At 41.5% G+C, this 17,454-nt stretch overlaps 1 protein-coding gene across 5 annotated transcripts in view; it reads right to left on the reverse strand.

Moving 5' to 3' along the window:
- SCN5A (sodium voltage-gated channel alpha subunit 5) overlaps positions 1-17,454 on the reverse strand; it is a 218,959-nt gene that overhangs the window by 113,192 nt on the left and 88,313 nt on the right. For 3 of the 5 annotated variants that reach the window (XM_075746729.1, XM_075746728.1, XM_075746727.1), the window contains exons 9-11: positions 10,195-10,336; positions 8,378-8,575; positions 4,377-4,559 (exon numbers count right to left, since the gene is read on the reverse strand). In XM_075746729.1, the coding sequence (XP_075602844.1) occupies positions 4,377-4,559; positions 8,378-8,575; positions 10,195-10,336 (523 nt within the window). Of the gene's footprint in view, positions 1-1,580; positions 1,983-4,376; positions 4,560-8,377; positions 8,576-10,194; positions 10,337-17,454 lie in introns of all 5 variants that reach the window. The other 2 variants (XM_075746725.1, XM_075746726.1) reach the window with 1 other exon arrangement.

Raw genomic sequence — 17,454 nt, forward strand, 5'->3', positions numbered from 1 at the left:
TTTTTATTTTTTTTTTAAACAGATGCAGAAACTGTTTCTTGTATAGATCCTTTAATGCGCAGCTTTTTTTGGCACCAAGCTAAGTCCAATAAAACTCCACTATCTACAAGTAGCGTCTCTGTTGGCCAGCTGTCTAGAGACTGCTCTCAGGACTGGTATTCCTTGTCTGCAGAGAGTAAAAATGGGAGTAGCAAAGTTCTAAATGAATGAAGGTGTGAACATCTGAAAAAGCACCAACAGCCTCAAAACTGTCAACAAAACAGATAATTCTCACGCCACCCAGCTTCCCACATGCAGCACGGCCCCTCCTCTCATGTACAGTGTGAGAGTCTATTTGCAGGACTACAGGGAATGCCCGGATAGGTGAGGAAAAAAACTCAATCCAAAGCTTGAAAGGGAAGAAGCTGCCTGGCTCTAAAGAAAAAAAAGCTACTTCTCAATTTACTGATAATCTGACACCTCGGCTGGGATCCATCTCACTCGCCTTTCCCTTCAGGAAATACCTTGCCTAATACGTGTTAGAATCACATTTGCTTATTTCCCCACCAATGTAACCCGTTTTTGGCACCTTGTTACTCTGAGTGGGTTTCATCTCACCTGACTGAAGACATGTGCAATACAGAGTTATTCACCACGGGCTCCCCTTGTAGTTAAAGTGAACAGAAAGAGGCACTTCTAGGGAGAGAGATTATTCTGACCCATTTTAGATCTCTAAGATGAAATGAATCCTGCCCACACTGGCCATAGTGACTAGACTTCCGTTGCTTTAAAGACTGTGGAGAGTGATGAGCTCCAATGTAGATTATCTACATTAAAAGAGATAAACTCCCACCGTATCAAACTGGCATCCTGTCCAAATTGCCCTGCCTGCGTAGCAGCTAGTTCCAAAACACCATCTCATGGTTTTCCAAGTGAATTCATGCTTGGGTCCAAATGATGTCAGTCTTAATAGTTTCATGTACAGCCTTATTAAGTATTTTGCAGCAGTGGTGCTTTGCAACAAAGATCCTGGCAATCTGCAAAAGGTTTGAAGTCTGTTGATCATCTGCTCATCATTCCTGGGTGTTATTTGAACTGGATGCTAAACCCTTCTAGGAACTAACTTTGGACTGTAAGAAAAGCCCTCCACAAGTAGCTATATGGAAGACCAGAGGTTAGATGTAAACAGATAGTAACCAGTGGGAGAAAAGGCTGTCTCAAGATGGCAAAACTCACACTGAATCATTTTAAAAACACCATTTTCTAGCCACCGGACAATGTCAGTTATTCAAATGTCAAAAGAAACCAACTTAAAAAATGTCCCTACAAGAAAAGAAAATTGATATCAAATCCAAGATTTAGTTATTTGCCTCCAGCCAGCTCTGAAGAGTAAGTCTCACAAGAAACCATGAACCTCTCATGTGGCACCAGGCACATGTTGCTGTGGGAGTTAGCCCGTTGTCTGCCCACCCTGCCTAGGACGGTGTGTCTGGGTTTCTCACTGCAGACTGCATATCGTGTAAATCAATCACAGCAAACTCCAACAACATTTAGAAGGAAACAAGAGTGTGAATCACATACAAAAGTTATAAAGTACTCACCAGGTCGCCCGTCCCAGGTTTTTCCATAATAACTGGGGGGAGCAGTAACCCTGCAGGAGAAGTAGGGTCTGGGTTGAGTGCCCCGGTGCCGCCTCCTATCAGGGAAACCACACCATTGCAATCCACTGAGCTGTTCCTTTTGCCCGTCTGGGTGTAGTTGGGAGTAGTAGGGTGAGAACTATGGCTCACTTGACTTTGCACGCTCAGACGCCTCCCAGATCTTGGAATTAAGAGAGAGCCCCGGTGGCTTTCATTTTCCCCAGCAGTGCTGATCTCATCATCGGCAAAATCTGTTTCGGAGCCAGTGTCTCTGCCACGGAGTCGGAAACTGAATATGCTTCCGTGGCTGGTTCTGCGCTTCACCAAGTTTGCACTGGGACCATAACTAATGCCAAGGAGAGTCTAGAAACCCCCAGAAAGGAGAAAGGGGAAAGAGAAACAACATTTTGCAACATGTTTTCAGGAGCGAGGAAGGTCTGGGGAGAGCAGTAAGTTCCATTTTAAATCAAGTGTTTCAGAGAAAGACTTAATTACACGTATTCAACCTTCTCAAAGCTAAGATGTTGAACAGACATTCCTAGCCATTAGGTATTTGTCTAATATTTGACAGTGAAAGATGTACTGAAATAGGAAGGGTCAAGGTGGCATTCGCCTCGTAGCATGATACTCCCTTTGCTTCTGCTCCCTCCCCATCTGGTAAGTGCCAATGGACCTGGGAAGGCAGCACAAGGAGTGGAAGACAGGAGCGGGGAAGGAGATCCAGCTCCAGTTTACAGTATTATCAGACATCTTCATAACAGCTAGGGAAGGAACGTTGCGGTGGGAGAAGAAGAGATAAAGAAATAGGGCAGGAAATGAACTGCAGGGAAAATGAGAAGAAGAGGGAAGAAGAAGAAGCAGAATACGACGGAAGAAGGTGATAAAGGAAAAAAAAAAAACCAAGAGCAAGAAGAGGGATATGGTTTATTAGTTTGTAGAACTATTATCCCAATGCACATAGCTGCTTTAAAGGGTAGGTAACCTCAGTACACAGCAGTCTCCCTCACACCCAAATATCAGCCTTGACGATCCACTCTGACGTAAGCTAATGAGAGTGCAACTCCGGCAGAGCATCAGCAAGACGTAGCCAAACACTAAACACACCTAAACCCTGGCAGAGTAAAAAGGATGTTCAGAAAATGCATAAGGAATTCAAGTCTATCTCCTTCCCTCATATCTGAAGAGGAAATTATTAAAATAAGAGCATTTAGGCAGAACATACTTTTGATTTTATGGCCTGTACAGAATTTTCAGCTTCTTCAGAACTTTCTCATGAGCCAAGCATATATGAAGAGAGGTCAGATCTCCACAGCATCCACAAACCAGACAAACCAAATGAAGCCTGATTTCATTTTGCACTGTAGCTCACGCCAATGAGTTACGTAATGATGCTATTTTGTGACAGTGGTACAAGGAAGAGTACAAAACCCAGGCCCCTTCTAACTAAAAACAACCCATTTGGATTGCTACCAAATTTTAACTGGTCAAAAATCCATGCCTGGGTTTCCATGGCACAGTCATTGAGACTGATTTCTGATGGCAACACACTTCCAGCTGCTCAGATTGCATCTGAATGATGACTCAGCCTTACTCCCTCCAACCATGCCAGACACAGCCTTGCAGAGATGATTTACTATAAGCTTTGAAATGTGTCTCCCATGTTTCTCATGCATATGACATCCAGGGGCAAAAAGTGAAAACAAGAAATATGAAGCTAAGAAACAAACTGGCAATGCACAGCTCCAATCCACGGTCATTCTAGTACGTGGTGTCTTGAAACCCATCCAGAATGAAGCTAAAGAGCAATTCTAGCTTTAATAAAGGTGTAATTTGTAACGCAACCCACTCAACCAGTGAGACAACAACAAAAACTCTTAGATTAAAAAATGTATGTCATTTAAGAAATCTAGCTCTGTGTAAATTTGGTGAGCTGGGGAGTCATTAATTGGTCACATTTACTTACATCATTTACATGTTTTCTATGAGCTTTTTATGGCTGCCAAATATCCCTAAATTCACTGACAACAAAATATAAAAAGACTTAGCCCATTACATGGCTATTCAAAAAAATAAAATAAACTGATTTTAACTTTGCCCTCAGTTAAGCAAAGACAAATTATCTGAAGCTATTTATGATCATTTGATACATACAGCATGTGCAGATTCATATTCATGCATGTCAGTAACATTTATATAAAATCCTATTTAACAATAGTCTCATTCTATTTTTTTCCCTGCAATAGAAAGTAGAAACAAGTGCCACAAAGTTTTGACTTGAAGGCAACTAGCAAAGGAATATAAAAATGTTAATAGTGTCTTTGTATAGCATTTAAAAAGTCCTCAGAGACAAGTTGCCTCCTTTTCTCCTCCTCTCTTTTCTTTTTAAGCTTTGCAGGCTTCTTCTAAGAATTTTTTATCTCTAGTAGGGATAGGATAGATATAATCAGATGAATGAAATTAAAGTAAGAAAATAAACCAGGCTGCGGGTAATCTTGAAGCAAAAATAAAATTAAAAATAATTTGAAACAAAATAGATTTGTAAGAATGTTTAATGGGCATTTTTAATTCATTTTTAAAATAAAGTGGTAATATGTTTCCTTCCACTGTTCTAACACAGACTGTCTGCAGGTCAGTTGTGATATTAAATATCTGATTCTTCTTTACAGCTGAAAGTTTCAGCTTTAATAGCCTGTTCAGAGCCTGGCTTATCTAGCAAAGTGTGGTGTGAAATAAGTGGAGTTTCAGACCATGGCTTACCATTCTCCTCTGACCATCGTCGTAGTCACACTTGGGATTCCTTTGGTCTTCCCCATACTCTTCTGTCCCCAAAGATTTCTTTTTCTTTCGCCTATTTCTTCTTTCCTTGGCATTTTTGGATGCTAAAGGTGACATTTCCAATGAACTAAGTGACATTGAATCAATTCCTTTAGCAGCTAGTGCCTAGAACAGAAGATAGTAGAAGGTGTAAAATTTATTATTTAAGGATCTCAGTGAGAACTAATAATTGCTTGGGTCAGCAATTATTCTTCATTTTAAGTTTTAAGGTTGTATAGGAGATAAATTAAAAAATTCAGGTGGTCATTAATCATAAAACTATCTCACATGGCTGGAAGCGGTCTTAACCTGTTTCTAATCTCTAGCTTTAGCTATAGGAAAATAAACAACAAGCTAGACAGGTCACAAATGTGCACATGCAGGTCTGCCACCCAGATCCTGTGATAGAGCATTAGGAATGGTTGCATAAAATAATGTGATTTATGTAGAGCTCACACACAAGATCCTTCAACGTTTCACGAGAGGAACAGCCTATGTGCACACACCTGCAGCTGTACACTGTGCACACATCTCTGGAGTAACACATCGGGTGCCAGTCAAAAAAAATTCTCAAGCTGGGGAACCTCAAACTAAGCCCCCCCTGGACTTCACCCCCTTGAACTGGGAGGGCTGGACAGGAGGGCAGCCAAGCTGGCTGACGGGATTTTTCTCCCGTATCACAGAGGGATGCTAGGAACAGTACGCAATTCAGCTGGAACATTTTTGTAAACAGCGCAGGCAGCTATGATCAGAGACCGTGGACTTTGCTTTGCAGTGTGCTTCAGAGCTGTGCTGGCTATCTGGTGGGATGGCTGCAGGAGCTGACTGACAGCAGACCAACTGCTAGAAACCCAGCAGAAGCAGAATGCAAAAGCCTGAGCGCACAAAGCCACAGCCTTGGAAGCAAAAGAGCAGCCAGGAAGAAGAATCAATGGGTGCAGGGAGGAAGCCACAGCCCACGCCAGCGCACTGGGTCCCCATCCCTGGTGTGGTCAGGAGGAGCAAGGGGGATCTGAGCAGAAAGCATGAGGTCAGGTTCGGAGGTGCTGGCGTCTCAGCGGTAGCCACATCAGTGACCTGGAGATAAGCCTATTTGCAGAGCCCCCAGCCGAAATACATAAAGCAAGTGAATTACAAAAAAAAAAAAAAAGCGTTCCCAAGAACAGGAGAAATGGATGAATCCTCAGTGCTATTGTCTGTAAGCCACTAGAATCAAACAGGCAATCAGCTCTCCACAGCAAAATACTCCCCTCCTCCCACAGGCATCAGTCCAAGGAAAGTGAAGGCACTTAACAGTCGCATAAAGAATCAATCATGTATTTCAAGGAGTAGCAGTAGCTCTATCAAGCTGAGAGCACAACAAAACTTAATTCCTGTGGGAAATATCTTTCATGAGCAAGCTGCTTACAGCAGAGAGGAGGAGGGCTCAGACACCGGTCTAGGCTGTTGGGTTTCTTTTCAAGTCAATTGATTTAATTGCTCTGCTGAAGTGCTTTCTCTTCATAAAGATTCAGCAAGCCTTTTGGTGTTAAGTTCAGGTTTAGGAATGTGTTAGACCAATTGTGTAAGTTGACTGATAGTCCCTAAGCAGGCCTATCAAATATATTTGTGCTCTCTTTATGCTGCACAGTGTAAAAGCGGGTCTGAAGAGTTTTGGTTTTCCTTTCTGATTGCCATCATACTTTATTGATCTAGAAAATATTGTAGGTTGTGCTACTAAGCATGCTGTACTCTTACTGCAGAATAAGCTAATTTTCAGTTTCTTAGCATTTACCTATTGCTTGGGTTGGAATGCTTCTGCCCTGCGTACTCTTTTCAGTTATTGGAAAGGTATTTGGACTAAATTATTTCTCAGGGCATGGAGGATGTCCCCACATCCTACCTACCTACCCTTTCTAGTTGGGTTCCTGCGGCTGGACCACGTCCTGTCCCCCAGGCATTGCAAGCCATAACCCACTGCAGTAAGTCCCAGGGGCCGGAAAGGTATGTGGGACCAAACATGTCTGGCAAGGACAGCTGGTGGCTGAAGAACGGGAGAAAAGCTTAGCTCACATGAACCCTGACACAGGGATTATGCAGGACATAGGACTGGAGGCAAGAACTTAGTGGTACAGTGAGAAAGTTAAAACCAAGATCTTGATAAAGGCTTGGAGAGCAAGATTAAAACTGAGTAGCTCTGCCTGGGGAGAGACACCTGAGAAGGACATCTGAAAGCTACATGGTGCAGCCACACAATTCATTTTCCTGAGCCTTTCCTTCCAGATGTCTAATTTAAGATGTCGGGGGCTGATTTGCAGAATTACTGGGCTTCACTAGTGAACACGAGGAACCCCAATCACTCTACTCCTAAGTTTCCATAAGATTAGGATAATTGTCCAGGAGTATTACAAATACAAATGAGTATTTCTGAAGCACAAAGAGACTGAGCAGTGACAAGAGGCACTGAAAAATCTCTGAGGATGTTAGTCATTTTGTCTTTGAAGCAGGCTTTGAATGCCTGAGTCGGGAAGTCTGCTTGAGCTGGCCTAAGGCTACAGAACAAATGATGAGACAGAGAAGACCTGCTCTTGAGTCATGCACTGTCCACCCTTTGTGCTGAATAGGGCACAGGAAAAATGAAATGTGGTAGGCTGAAGAAAAGACTATGTTATAAAGCATGTAGACAAATGGGAACAATTTAGATTTTCATGAGCAACCTTCATTTTGACACATTCTGGCTTTCAAGGCTTAATGTTGCTTTTTTGTATACATACAGGCTTAACTGAAATCTAAGCCTTCAGAATAAAATTCTTAAATATCTTTAATTACAGCTGAGGCTACCAAAGTTGACTGGTATTAGGAAGAGCTCAGCTGGAGTCAAAACACATGAAAATTTGTATAAAATAGGTACGGGTTGGAGCTCAGTTTGGTCCCTTAGGTTATGACAGAAAGTTACTCTGATCAAAGTGCCTGTACATGGACTAAATTGCATTTACCTATTACTTAAACCGCCAAAGAGGATCTTTAAAAGGACTTAAACGATGCATAAGCCTCTACTAGCACTTTGTCAAGGGTGAATTGCATTTTCTATTTTCTTTCCAAGAATTTAAATGGGCTTTGGATTAGGCCCTGAAGCCATATGTACCCAAAAGAAAATTATGTATATTAGTTTATATTGTGTGTCGTGGATTTATTTCTCTGAACTACAGTGCTATGTGTTATTTCAGACTAATTTTCTTATTGTCTTCTTGTTCATAGCACCTAAAATGTTCTCTTCAGCTGTTTAATAAAGGCTTTCTACCCCACACAAACCACATGCAAATTAACTAGTGTTACTAAGGCAATATGGCTACATCCACTGTTTGGCCTCCTTCTTTTGTTTAAACTTGTGACATAACATTAAATCCATATCCTTTGCCTAATTTGCAAAGCTTAACCTCAAGATCTGCCTGTTTACTTGTTCAGGAATGAAGTCATATGTGCTTCAAACAGGTTATCCTACATCTTTATCTTCATTATCAGACAGTTGGATTTTCATGGCAGTTTGAATGAGACAGCGAGGAAATGAACATCAGCTAAAGTGGTGGTAGAAGCAGGTTCAGCTGGGGCTATGGCTGAGCTACCAAAATAGCTGTTTTGTGCTCAAATGCAGATGCAGTTAAATCATCATTAAAATGTCTTATATGCCAACCAATATAAATTCCTCTGCTGGCATATGTGGTACAGCTAAGCCAGTACAACTCTGGATATGTAAACTCTAAATGGCCCCAATCCTAGCAGGAAGAGCCATCATTCTTCTTTTAGAAAGAATTGTAATAACTCTGTCCAGGACAATCAACATTAAGCTGCTTTCAAGCAAACTCTTACTTTGGTTATCACGTAAATGTAAGATAAATAGAATGTGAATCTCAAGGTACCATCTGTTCAAGTTACCCAGGGCTAATCATGTGACATAGTTTACTGACCTCCTGCTCTTTCTTTAACATCTCCATGGCTTCCCGAAACTTTCTTTCCTTCTCCTCTGTTTCAGCAATAGTGGCTTGGTTCTGCTCTTCATACGCCATGGCCACAACAGCCAGAATCAGGTTGACCAGATAAAATGAGCCCAGAAAGATGACCAGCATAAAAAAAAGCATGTAGATCTTCCCAGCAGATCTGAGAGTCTGTAAGCACAAAAGTAAAATCACTAACACTTGGGTTTTTGGGGTTTTTTATTATTAGTTTTACAATATAATTGAATTCAACTTCTGTTAATAGCCCAGACAGAATCCCTTTGATGACAAACAAACACCACATGCAATGAAATAATCTTCTCACCAATAAATTTTTATACCTTAGGCAAAAATTATGTGTCTTGCAGTAAAATTCATTTCTAAAAGAAGAATGCTTTCCTCCTTTACCAAAAATGTCCGCTGGTTTTCTTTTAGAATAGACAATCTGACCATCAGTTGCAGTGAAAGCTTTCCCCACACAGCTCAATCTATTTTTGTCCGGTGCATAGAAACTTTCCAAGCAGGATTCATGTTGTATCCCTTCAGATGACTGTGGTCTAGGTCCTTTACAGTCAGTGGGCAGAAAAAGATACTTTGAGGGTGCAGTTCATCTGAACGTTATTTAGACATCTGCCTCCAGATAAGAAGAACCAAACCTCAGGCACCATTGACTGTACTGCCTGGTTCTTCACCAGCTTTATAGGCATAGCTGGAGTTTAGGGGAGCAGGTGGAGCTTATATTACAGATATGTCCCATGCTCAGTGATTCGATGCTAGTGATAGAAACCACTGTGTGATATTATAAGGTCAAATAATAAAAGGGAGTGATGTTCATCCTTATTTGCCATGACAGTTTCAGTCTTCCAGAGTTGTATATGCAGTGCTGTGCCAAGTAAGTGAATATAGTTGTTTAAAGAATCCTCAGTTTCATTGTTTTACATTTTCCTGAAATGAAATTGTATAACTGGCTGCACCTGAAGCTGAAATCCCCAATACCTTCAAAGATGTCTGCCTCAGTACCTTCAGAATAGCATCTGTCAGCGCTAACTCCTTTGATTTCCTTACACGCATGTTACGGTTTTTGCAATTTTGAGATGCAGAAGTAAATCTTCGGTGGCTTCATGGACAGAGTATGTCATTCAGTACCAAATTATCTTACGTAGTTCTTCAGAGTTCGCATACATGTCAGGAAATGCATGTGAAAATGAACACTTACTAGCAGACCACCTTGCACACATGACTGTAAGTTGACTGACTCCATTTGTGCTTCTGGCTGTCAGGGGTCCATGATGAAAAGCTTGCAGCAGGGAGAACTGAACCGAACCAGGTAGTCTGGCCATTTGCAGAGTTTGTGTTCATTATCGTGCCTTGCAAAACCAGATATGCCAAGTACACAGGTTCTTCTCTAGTCTTTTTTTAAGCTGGACTCAAAAGATTAGTTCATATTACACCAGCCAACAAAATCATTAAGTGGTGACGTGGTGATCTTTCTTAAGTGGTGAACATCATTTAGATTCAGGTGAATTACCCACTCAAAGTGTCCTTCAGTATCAGTTCCCCCCCCCCCCCCCGCCCCGTTTCCCCAAACACCCAACTTAATGTCTTCTGGTATCATCACTCCTAAGAAAATAAATTAATTGTAACAATTGATGGTCCTTCTCCAAAACACACAGAGCACAGTTTACCTAATAACCAGCAATTCTTTCTTGTTTTTAATTATTGGATATATAACTGTAACAAGATCATGTGTTTATTTTATATTTTTTAACAGTAATAAAACAATCTCATACCTGTTGATAAAGACGTTCCCAATAATCTTGAGTCATAAGACGGAACAAAGAGAGAAAGGCCCAGCCAAAAGTATCAAAGCTTGTGTAACCATGGTCAGGATTTTCCCCAGCCTTCAGACATATATATCCTTCAGGGCATGTGCTGCAAAACGTGAAAGACAATACATGAAATGCATCATAAATGGCTTCAGCATGGAGAAACTGAATTCCAGGGGAACATATTGAATGCTCTTTGTTAAGAGTACATATCCTCAATGGTAAATTCCTTCACTGGGTAAAACCACAGGAAACAGGTGGATGCTAACTTCACAATACCAAAGATCTTTGCAATCTTATTTTTCCTTTGAACGGATAAACTGGAAAATGGTAACCATAGCTCGAGCTGCAAATGAGCACCTAGCATTTCAGATGTTTGGACCAGACCACAATTAAGTGTCTATGCAGAACTATAGTGCCTAAATGTGATTTCTCTTGGCACTTATTCCTAATTAAGAATCATAAACTTGGTGTCTCCTGTTACAGTTGTGGGTAATACTGTGATGGTGAACCCACTTTTCTGGTTACGTAGTCTGACACTGGCTGAACAACACCAGCGTGTGTCATCTGAGCACCTTCCTGATTGCTTACTCTGCCTGACCTTACACTCACCCCCTGCCAGGACTAAGTCTTCAATCTAAGAAACCCAGCCCTTTGTTCCACGCACTGCCGTAGTCTGGGGTCACGACATGTTTTCTGTTTCTGCCAGGAAAATGTTTTCCTTGTGTGTCTCGCAAATTCACGTATTAAATGGCATGTGGACAGCATGAATTTCACTGTCTCTCATTAAACTTTGAGACTCTTTACAATAATTTTCTAGCCCCACATGCCAGAAGAGAAAAAGAATGCTCTCTGCTTTACAGCCAGCAGTGGTACTAGGTAAGTACTGGATTGCATCATCAAGTGAAACACAAGGTAGAAGAGATCCGGGGTCAGTGAACCTCCCTCTCTCCCAGAATGGTGCAATATGATTAGTCAAAAGACCCCACACCTCTTGCACATCACAAGCTGCTTTCCAAACATAAGTTATGCCCCATTAGAAACTGAAGGCACAAAACAATATACAAAGGCTTACTGCTGTCTGTATCACAGGAAGAGGATATGAGATCAAGGGTGTTGCCAGTGTCCTGGAGCCCTACAGTATTTGGGAATTTGTTAGGTGGGAACCATCTAACTATCTGGAGAAGCAGATCTCAGCAGAGCTCGCAGTAATGCCAGCTCTCTCTGTTCTTATGCTTCCGATAGAGATGAACGTGGTATGATTCAGTGCAAGTTTTAGCTGACACAACTAGGGATGGTTGGAACAAGAGGGACTTTGTCAGAGATCAGAGATGTTGAGAGAGACCAACTTCCAGGCAGTGTTTTAATAACAGAGCAATACCCTCTGTCCTGGCAGATGGTGAGCTTGATGTTCTGCCTGTCAGATGGAGGAATCAAGGTTTTCTGAACTGCCTTTGGATGGGATGATTATTGTAATATCCAGCCATTTCAGACACTTCACCAGTCATGTAGAGTGTGTCCAATGTGTACAGCTTTTGACTTCTTTTCCCTAGCAAAAATCCATAGAATGTTTCACTCACTGCTTTTTTTTTTTTTTTTACAAAAGCAGAATATTGCCATAAATTGAAATTCAAAGCAGTAATATAAATAATGAAAAGTAATTTTTAAAATGCCACCCAAAAAAAAGAAATTGACTCCTGAGAAAGCAGAGTACGTCTCAGTATGCAAATCAAGGAATTTTTTTTTTTTAAATATCACTTTTATACTGATAGAAATCAAATCTCTACAGCACAGCATAGCAACCCTGTATTACATGTTGAGCTGAGAATACATTGCTGTAGGTTTTGAAGTTATACAAATCTATGGTGTCAGCCACCAACATTAGATATTCAACAACACTTTAAGAAGCTTAATTTAATATCATTAGTCAAGCACAAATTTTTAAGTAAGTCTGCTTTGAACGCTGAAAAAAGGACTGCTGAAGCATTGCAAAATGTGCACATATCCTTGTTTGCAGTAGTCTTCAGAAAAAGCAATAAAAATGAAAAAGAACAGTTGATGTTTAATGAATTAAATGTAATACACAAGTGAGAATATATTAAGTGGTTCTGTCACCTTGGATAGAGCCAAGTTAGTTTACGTCAGTTGAGAATTTAGATAATATTAACTATATATCACAAAGAAAGAAAAAGATAGACACTTCTAATTTCTTTCTCTGCCAGCCTAGAAATGCCTCCTCCTCAATTTTTTTCTATTTTGACTATCTATTGTTTTCCTGGTAAAAGCCACATTTGAATAAAAATTACAGTAACATTACTGAGTTAGAAGACAATAAAATGCAGAAGTCTCAGCTTTTTCCCCCTAAAATATCCAGATGCACACTGAATCTCTCTTGTATATCCATGTCCTTTTTTTGAGGCAGCCTTTTCACTAAATCTCCTCTGTCCCAAAGGCAGCATCTGCTGTCACTCTCTGCCATAGACTTGAGATCTCTGCCTCTGATAAGCTGCTGCAGACAACCTTCAGTGCCGGTGACGTGCTGCTGACACTGTTCAAGAGCTCCGAGAAATAGATCCTCTGGGTTCCTGAGAAGAAAACCCTTTCCGCTCGGTTGTGCTAAGACATCATGTCCAGACTGGACATGAAATTTTTTGTGAGGCTCATTCCTTTTACCGTGAGAAAATGACTGCATGGACACATCATGTTTGGCTGGAAGCTAAGTGATCATGTCCAGGGGTGGACAGACTTCCCTTAGTCTTCCACAAAAGACCAACCCCAAGTGGCTTCATTGAGATGGTCTCTGCTCATATTTTAACATTATTACTAATGGCTAAAACATCTGAATACAGCTGTGAGAAACCTGATGGTGATTACTTTAATGGTGAACTTAAGCCTAGGGGCAGTTCGTTGGAAATTAGGTTTAATCTAGAGTTTGTTGTCTAAAATCTTAGGCAAAATGGAAATTTTTGCCATTAATTTCAATTTGAGAGAGAGACTTTCCTCTTAATCTCTTCACCATTCTGAGCAAGAGAGTATGAAAGAAAGGAGATATTAGGAGCATTGCACTTAGATGTATTTTCATAGGAAATTCTTGGCACCATGAGATTAGATGCTACAAAAATCACTCTTAGGTTCACTGCCAATGTTGCTTCCTGGGGAAAGTCTGTTTTGGTGCAGAAGAACATCAGAGAAACTCCTCAAAGCACTTTACCACAACCGCTTGGAAAGCCCTAGGATGTGGAGATGCAACTCCTCTGACTGTGCAATTGAGCAACGGTACCTCAGACTAATATTTCCTGTTTATAAAACAGTATTTTTTCATGTTTCATTCTGTCTTTATGCGTCTCTGAAACCTTTTCAACTCAGCAATAGATGGCTGGTGTGAAAAGACCTGACTCTGTACTGAGTGTACATGGTTCTCTAACATTATGTTCAGGTGTCAGAGCATTCAAACGAGGTTTCTTCAGCACAAAAAACATGAACTCCAGCTCAAAAATGCTATTAATGCTAGCTCACATCCTTCTTACAGAGACTAGACACTTGAGACAAAATATTCTACTTTTCAACTCCTTATTCTTGCTCACCCTCTTTCATAGCTGACAGAAGCGATAACCCATAGGGTGTGGGAACGTGTTAAAAGCACTGAGAGGAAAACAAAATGCTGCTTCCCATAAAAAAACTGTACAAAAATTTAGGTGTAAGACTCTCACATGAGAATATTATTCTACAACTGTCACAATTTCCTCTGAGGATTTTTTTGAAGTCTCAAGATTTTGCTGAAAAGTCTTCAACATATAATATTAAGCCTTTCCCTTCAGAATTTTAGCAAACTCTTCAGTTTCTGTTACCTCAGGGAAGCATTTCACAGGATTGCACTCTCCTCTGATGCACAGGGATGGGCAACAACAACAAGCTACGTAAATATAACATCCTCCACGGGAGCCTCACTGATCACAATAACATTACTGTCCTGGATTCAGAAAAGTTAAAAGCATCGGTCTACCTGCCTATCCATCAGGCTATAATCACCATTGTAAGCTGGCATTGGTACAGGAAATTAAAGAACATAAGAAACAGCTTTCTTTTAAATAACACAGCTTGGGAATGCCAGAGTTGTAGCTGAGGGGCATAATTACAAAATGCTCTGGCTCAAGAGTTTAATTTAGGCAAGCCAAGTAACCTGCTGATCCAGACTGCAGTGGCCAGTAGGGTTGTGCAATAAAAGAAGATTTGTAAAACAACCATGTGCTGGATTGTAACATTCAGACCCTGAAAATACAGGGAGAGTTGTCCATGTGTTACCAGAAGTTAGCATCAAACAGCTGCTGATGTCAGCTACGACATCTGTAAGGTAAAGGCTGCACATTCCTTTGGTTTAGGTTGCAAAGGCACACTATGGCTTGCTACACCGAATTGCTTATAAAAGAAGCAATAATGGGAAATAAAGTGCATACCACAGACACAACAAAAAATTAAAAAACCAAAACCATATTGTGGTAAGGGCCCCTTAGTGTTCCTGCTTAGGTCACAGCTTAAACTCAAGAATGCAGAAACCAAGCTGAAATGTTTATAGCTGACATCTTTGACACATGGCTAATTCCAGAGGAATGGAAGCCACCCTGGTGAGCACAGAGGGTTTCAAAGCCTGACAGTAAGAGCTGGAAGGAGAAATGGTGTCCATGGCCTCCAAGGCTTGTTGATGTGCATGGTAGAGTCTTCCTCAACCTGCCTCTTCATGCTAAAGTCCTCAGGCCACAAAGGAGAGGCTTAGATCTCCTTTGGGTCGCGGGCCTGAGTGCTTTTCTCTGAACTTTCCACATTTTCTCATTCTCTTGGCTTTGAGGGAGAAGACCAGCAATCAAACAAGGAGTGCATATTGTGCAGTGGTTGGGAACGAACAGATAAATATCCTTAGACTAACATTTGCTCTTACCTGACAAGATGAAACTACCCATTCTGAAACAGGGCAATATTTTTTAAAATGGATGTTGCAAGAGCGACTGGACATGTAGGAGAAAGGGGCTGAAAGGCAGCAGCACCCCAGCCAAAGCTGGGTGTTGCTGTCAGTGCGTGCTTGGTCTGCCTGAAAGTCACAGGTTGCTCTTCTTCCCTTGTTCTTTCCTATTTTGTTATATTAAAGACTAATCATGGTTAGAGGGTCTGACTTACAATTCCCCATTAATTACCATCTAAGACCCAACATCTGACGCAGAGAAGCACACTTCATGTTGGATAGGTCTGAGTAGGAGCCCCCAGCATCTCTCACTCCAGGCATCTAAGGCATCAGAGAGAATTTGAAGGGCATTCTTTAAAGCAAGGGATACCAATGATCTGAAAGGAAGTACAAGTGAATCCCACCAAATGTTACAGAAAAAAGAAATAAAAATAAGAAGAGCTCAGAATAAAGAGCAACATCAACCAGGACCTGAAACTGGAAGAGCAAAGGGAGGGAGTCTTGCTCACAGGCTCAGAGCACCCGCTGACCTGTGCATGCCACTGACTTACATCCACAAAAAAAGTCTCAGACTCCCCCACTGGCTTACTTGTTCAGGCAGTTGGAAAACCATTGGTTTCAGCCTGAGACATCAGATCCCTCCATGCACACACGCAAACAGCAAGAGGAAGAACTCCCTCTGCTGCAAGGTGGCTTTTTTAGACCTGACGCTGCAGCAAGGTAAGCAAACTCTCATTTCTTCTTGCTGTGGCCAGACACCAGATCTTCTGTCTAACCCATCAAAGAAAATGTAGGGCAATAAGTTATCATCATAAACATAACGATAGATTACTGCTTAATGAAGACTGTAGCCCATAGTCAATCTGCTTCTCTCATGTGGCTTATTACAGCTTTGACTAAGAGGTAATATTACCCATCCTTGAGAATTGGATTTGGATTTAATCCCTACTGCTGCTGTTTAACCAGAGACATGATCTTCCAAATACACAACGGATCCCTTGGAGTGGGGACTGGTATTGTTGCCCCTAAGCCTATGCAATACATGAAGTTATGCCCATGGTCCCTGCAGCATCTTTCGGGTGATATAGTTGCTTTGTGGTTCTTCTCATACTCAAGTAAGAAGCTTTCTCACCACAAGCAAACTGTCCTCATTCTCATGTCACTGTAACCAACACACAGTAGATGGAAAAGTTTATGTGATTTACATCAGAATCTAGTTAAATTCATTTAAGGTATGCTGTAGAGTCTGGAGGTTGGTAATAAGTTTGTTAATAGGGAATTATGTTACTAGTTCTGGTATTTTAAACACATTTCATTCTTTCCAAAATATCCTCACTTTGGTGAATTTGAAGAAGGCACATTTGGGAACCATATCCCCTTCCTCACTCCACCAGCTTTTCCAGCCTTTCCCATTCCTCAGCCAGCTGTATCCCATCAAACTGAATTTGGCAAGTGTTACGAACACAGTAGTCCCACCGAGCACATGCCAAAGCTCCCCAGAAGCCCATTCCCTGTGATGGACCCATTCATGCAGCAAGTTCAACACACACTGCCAGACCACAACCTGCCTGGCAAAGTTGGCTAGTCCACAGATCACCTGCAACTGGTTGTTTCTCTTGATTTTACCCATTCCTGTCGCTCCCCAGGAGTAATATACGTGCAACTAAGACACCTGAGCACCATCTTAATCCCACCCATCCACGGACTGCACCTCTGAAATGCAAACCCTCCAAGCCAAGGGGGCTCTTCTCACTCTACTTGTCCAGCATCCAACATAACATGGCCTGAATCTGGGCCCTTCTGGTATTACGACAAGTAGTAATAACAACAACAACAACAACAATAATAATAGTAACAACAACAATTAATAATAATAATAATGATAATAATAATAATGATTTAAGTGCAGGCAGCTCAGAGCTGCAGTGGTCCTGATTGCCAACAGCAGAATAAAAGAACTGACTGGTTGCATTATTCTCTGCTGCAGTTGCCCAATTTCCAGGGCAGCTGGGGTTGCTACTGGGCATGTTTGCTTGTAGTCAGGGGACGAAGAGCTGTGGGAGAGCATGCTGTTTGAGATGTTCTTCTGGCAGACATACACATTGTTCCAGGCTTGCTGCCTGCCAAGGGCTGGGTGAGAGCTGCAGCGTTGGGCTGTGCAAAGTAGCGTTGGTGGAAGCATCTGATAGCAGCGCTGCTCCTCAGTACGGTGCATGTTACTTCTCTACCCTTGAGGGGTGTGATGAGCCTTTGCAAGGGTCTTTAAATCA

The sequence above is a fragment of the Balearica regulorum genome, chromosome 2, assembly GCF_011004875.1.
Source record: "Balearica regulorum gibbericeps isolate bBalReg1 chromosome 2, bBalReg1.pri, whole genome shotgun sequence".
Classification (NCBI taxonomy): Eukaryota; Metazoa; Chordata; class Aves; order Gruiformes; family Gruidae; genus Balearica; species Balearica regulorum.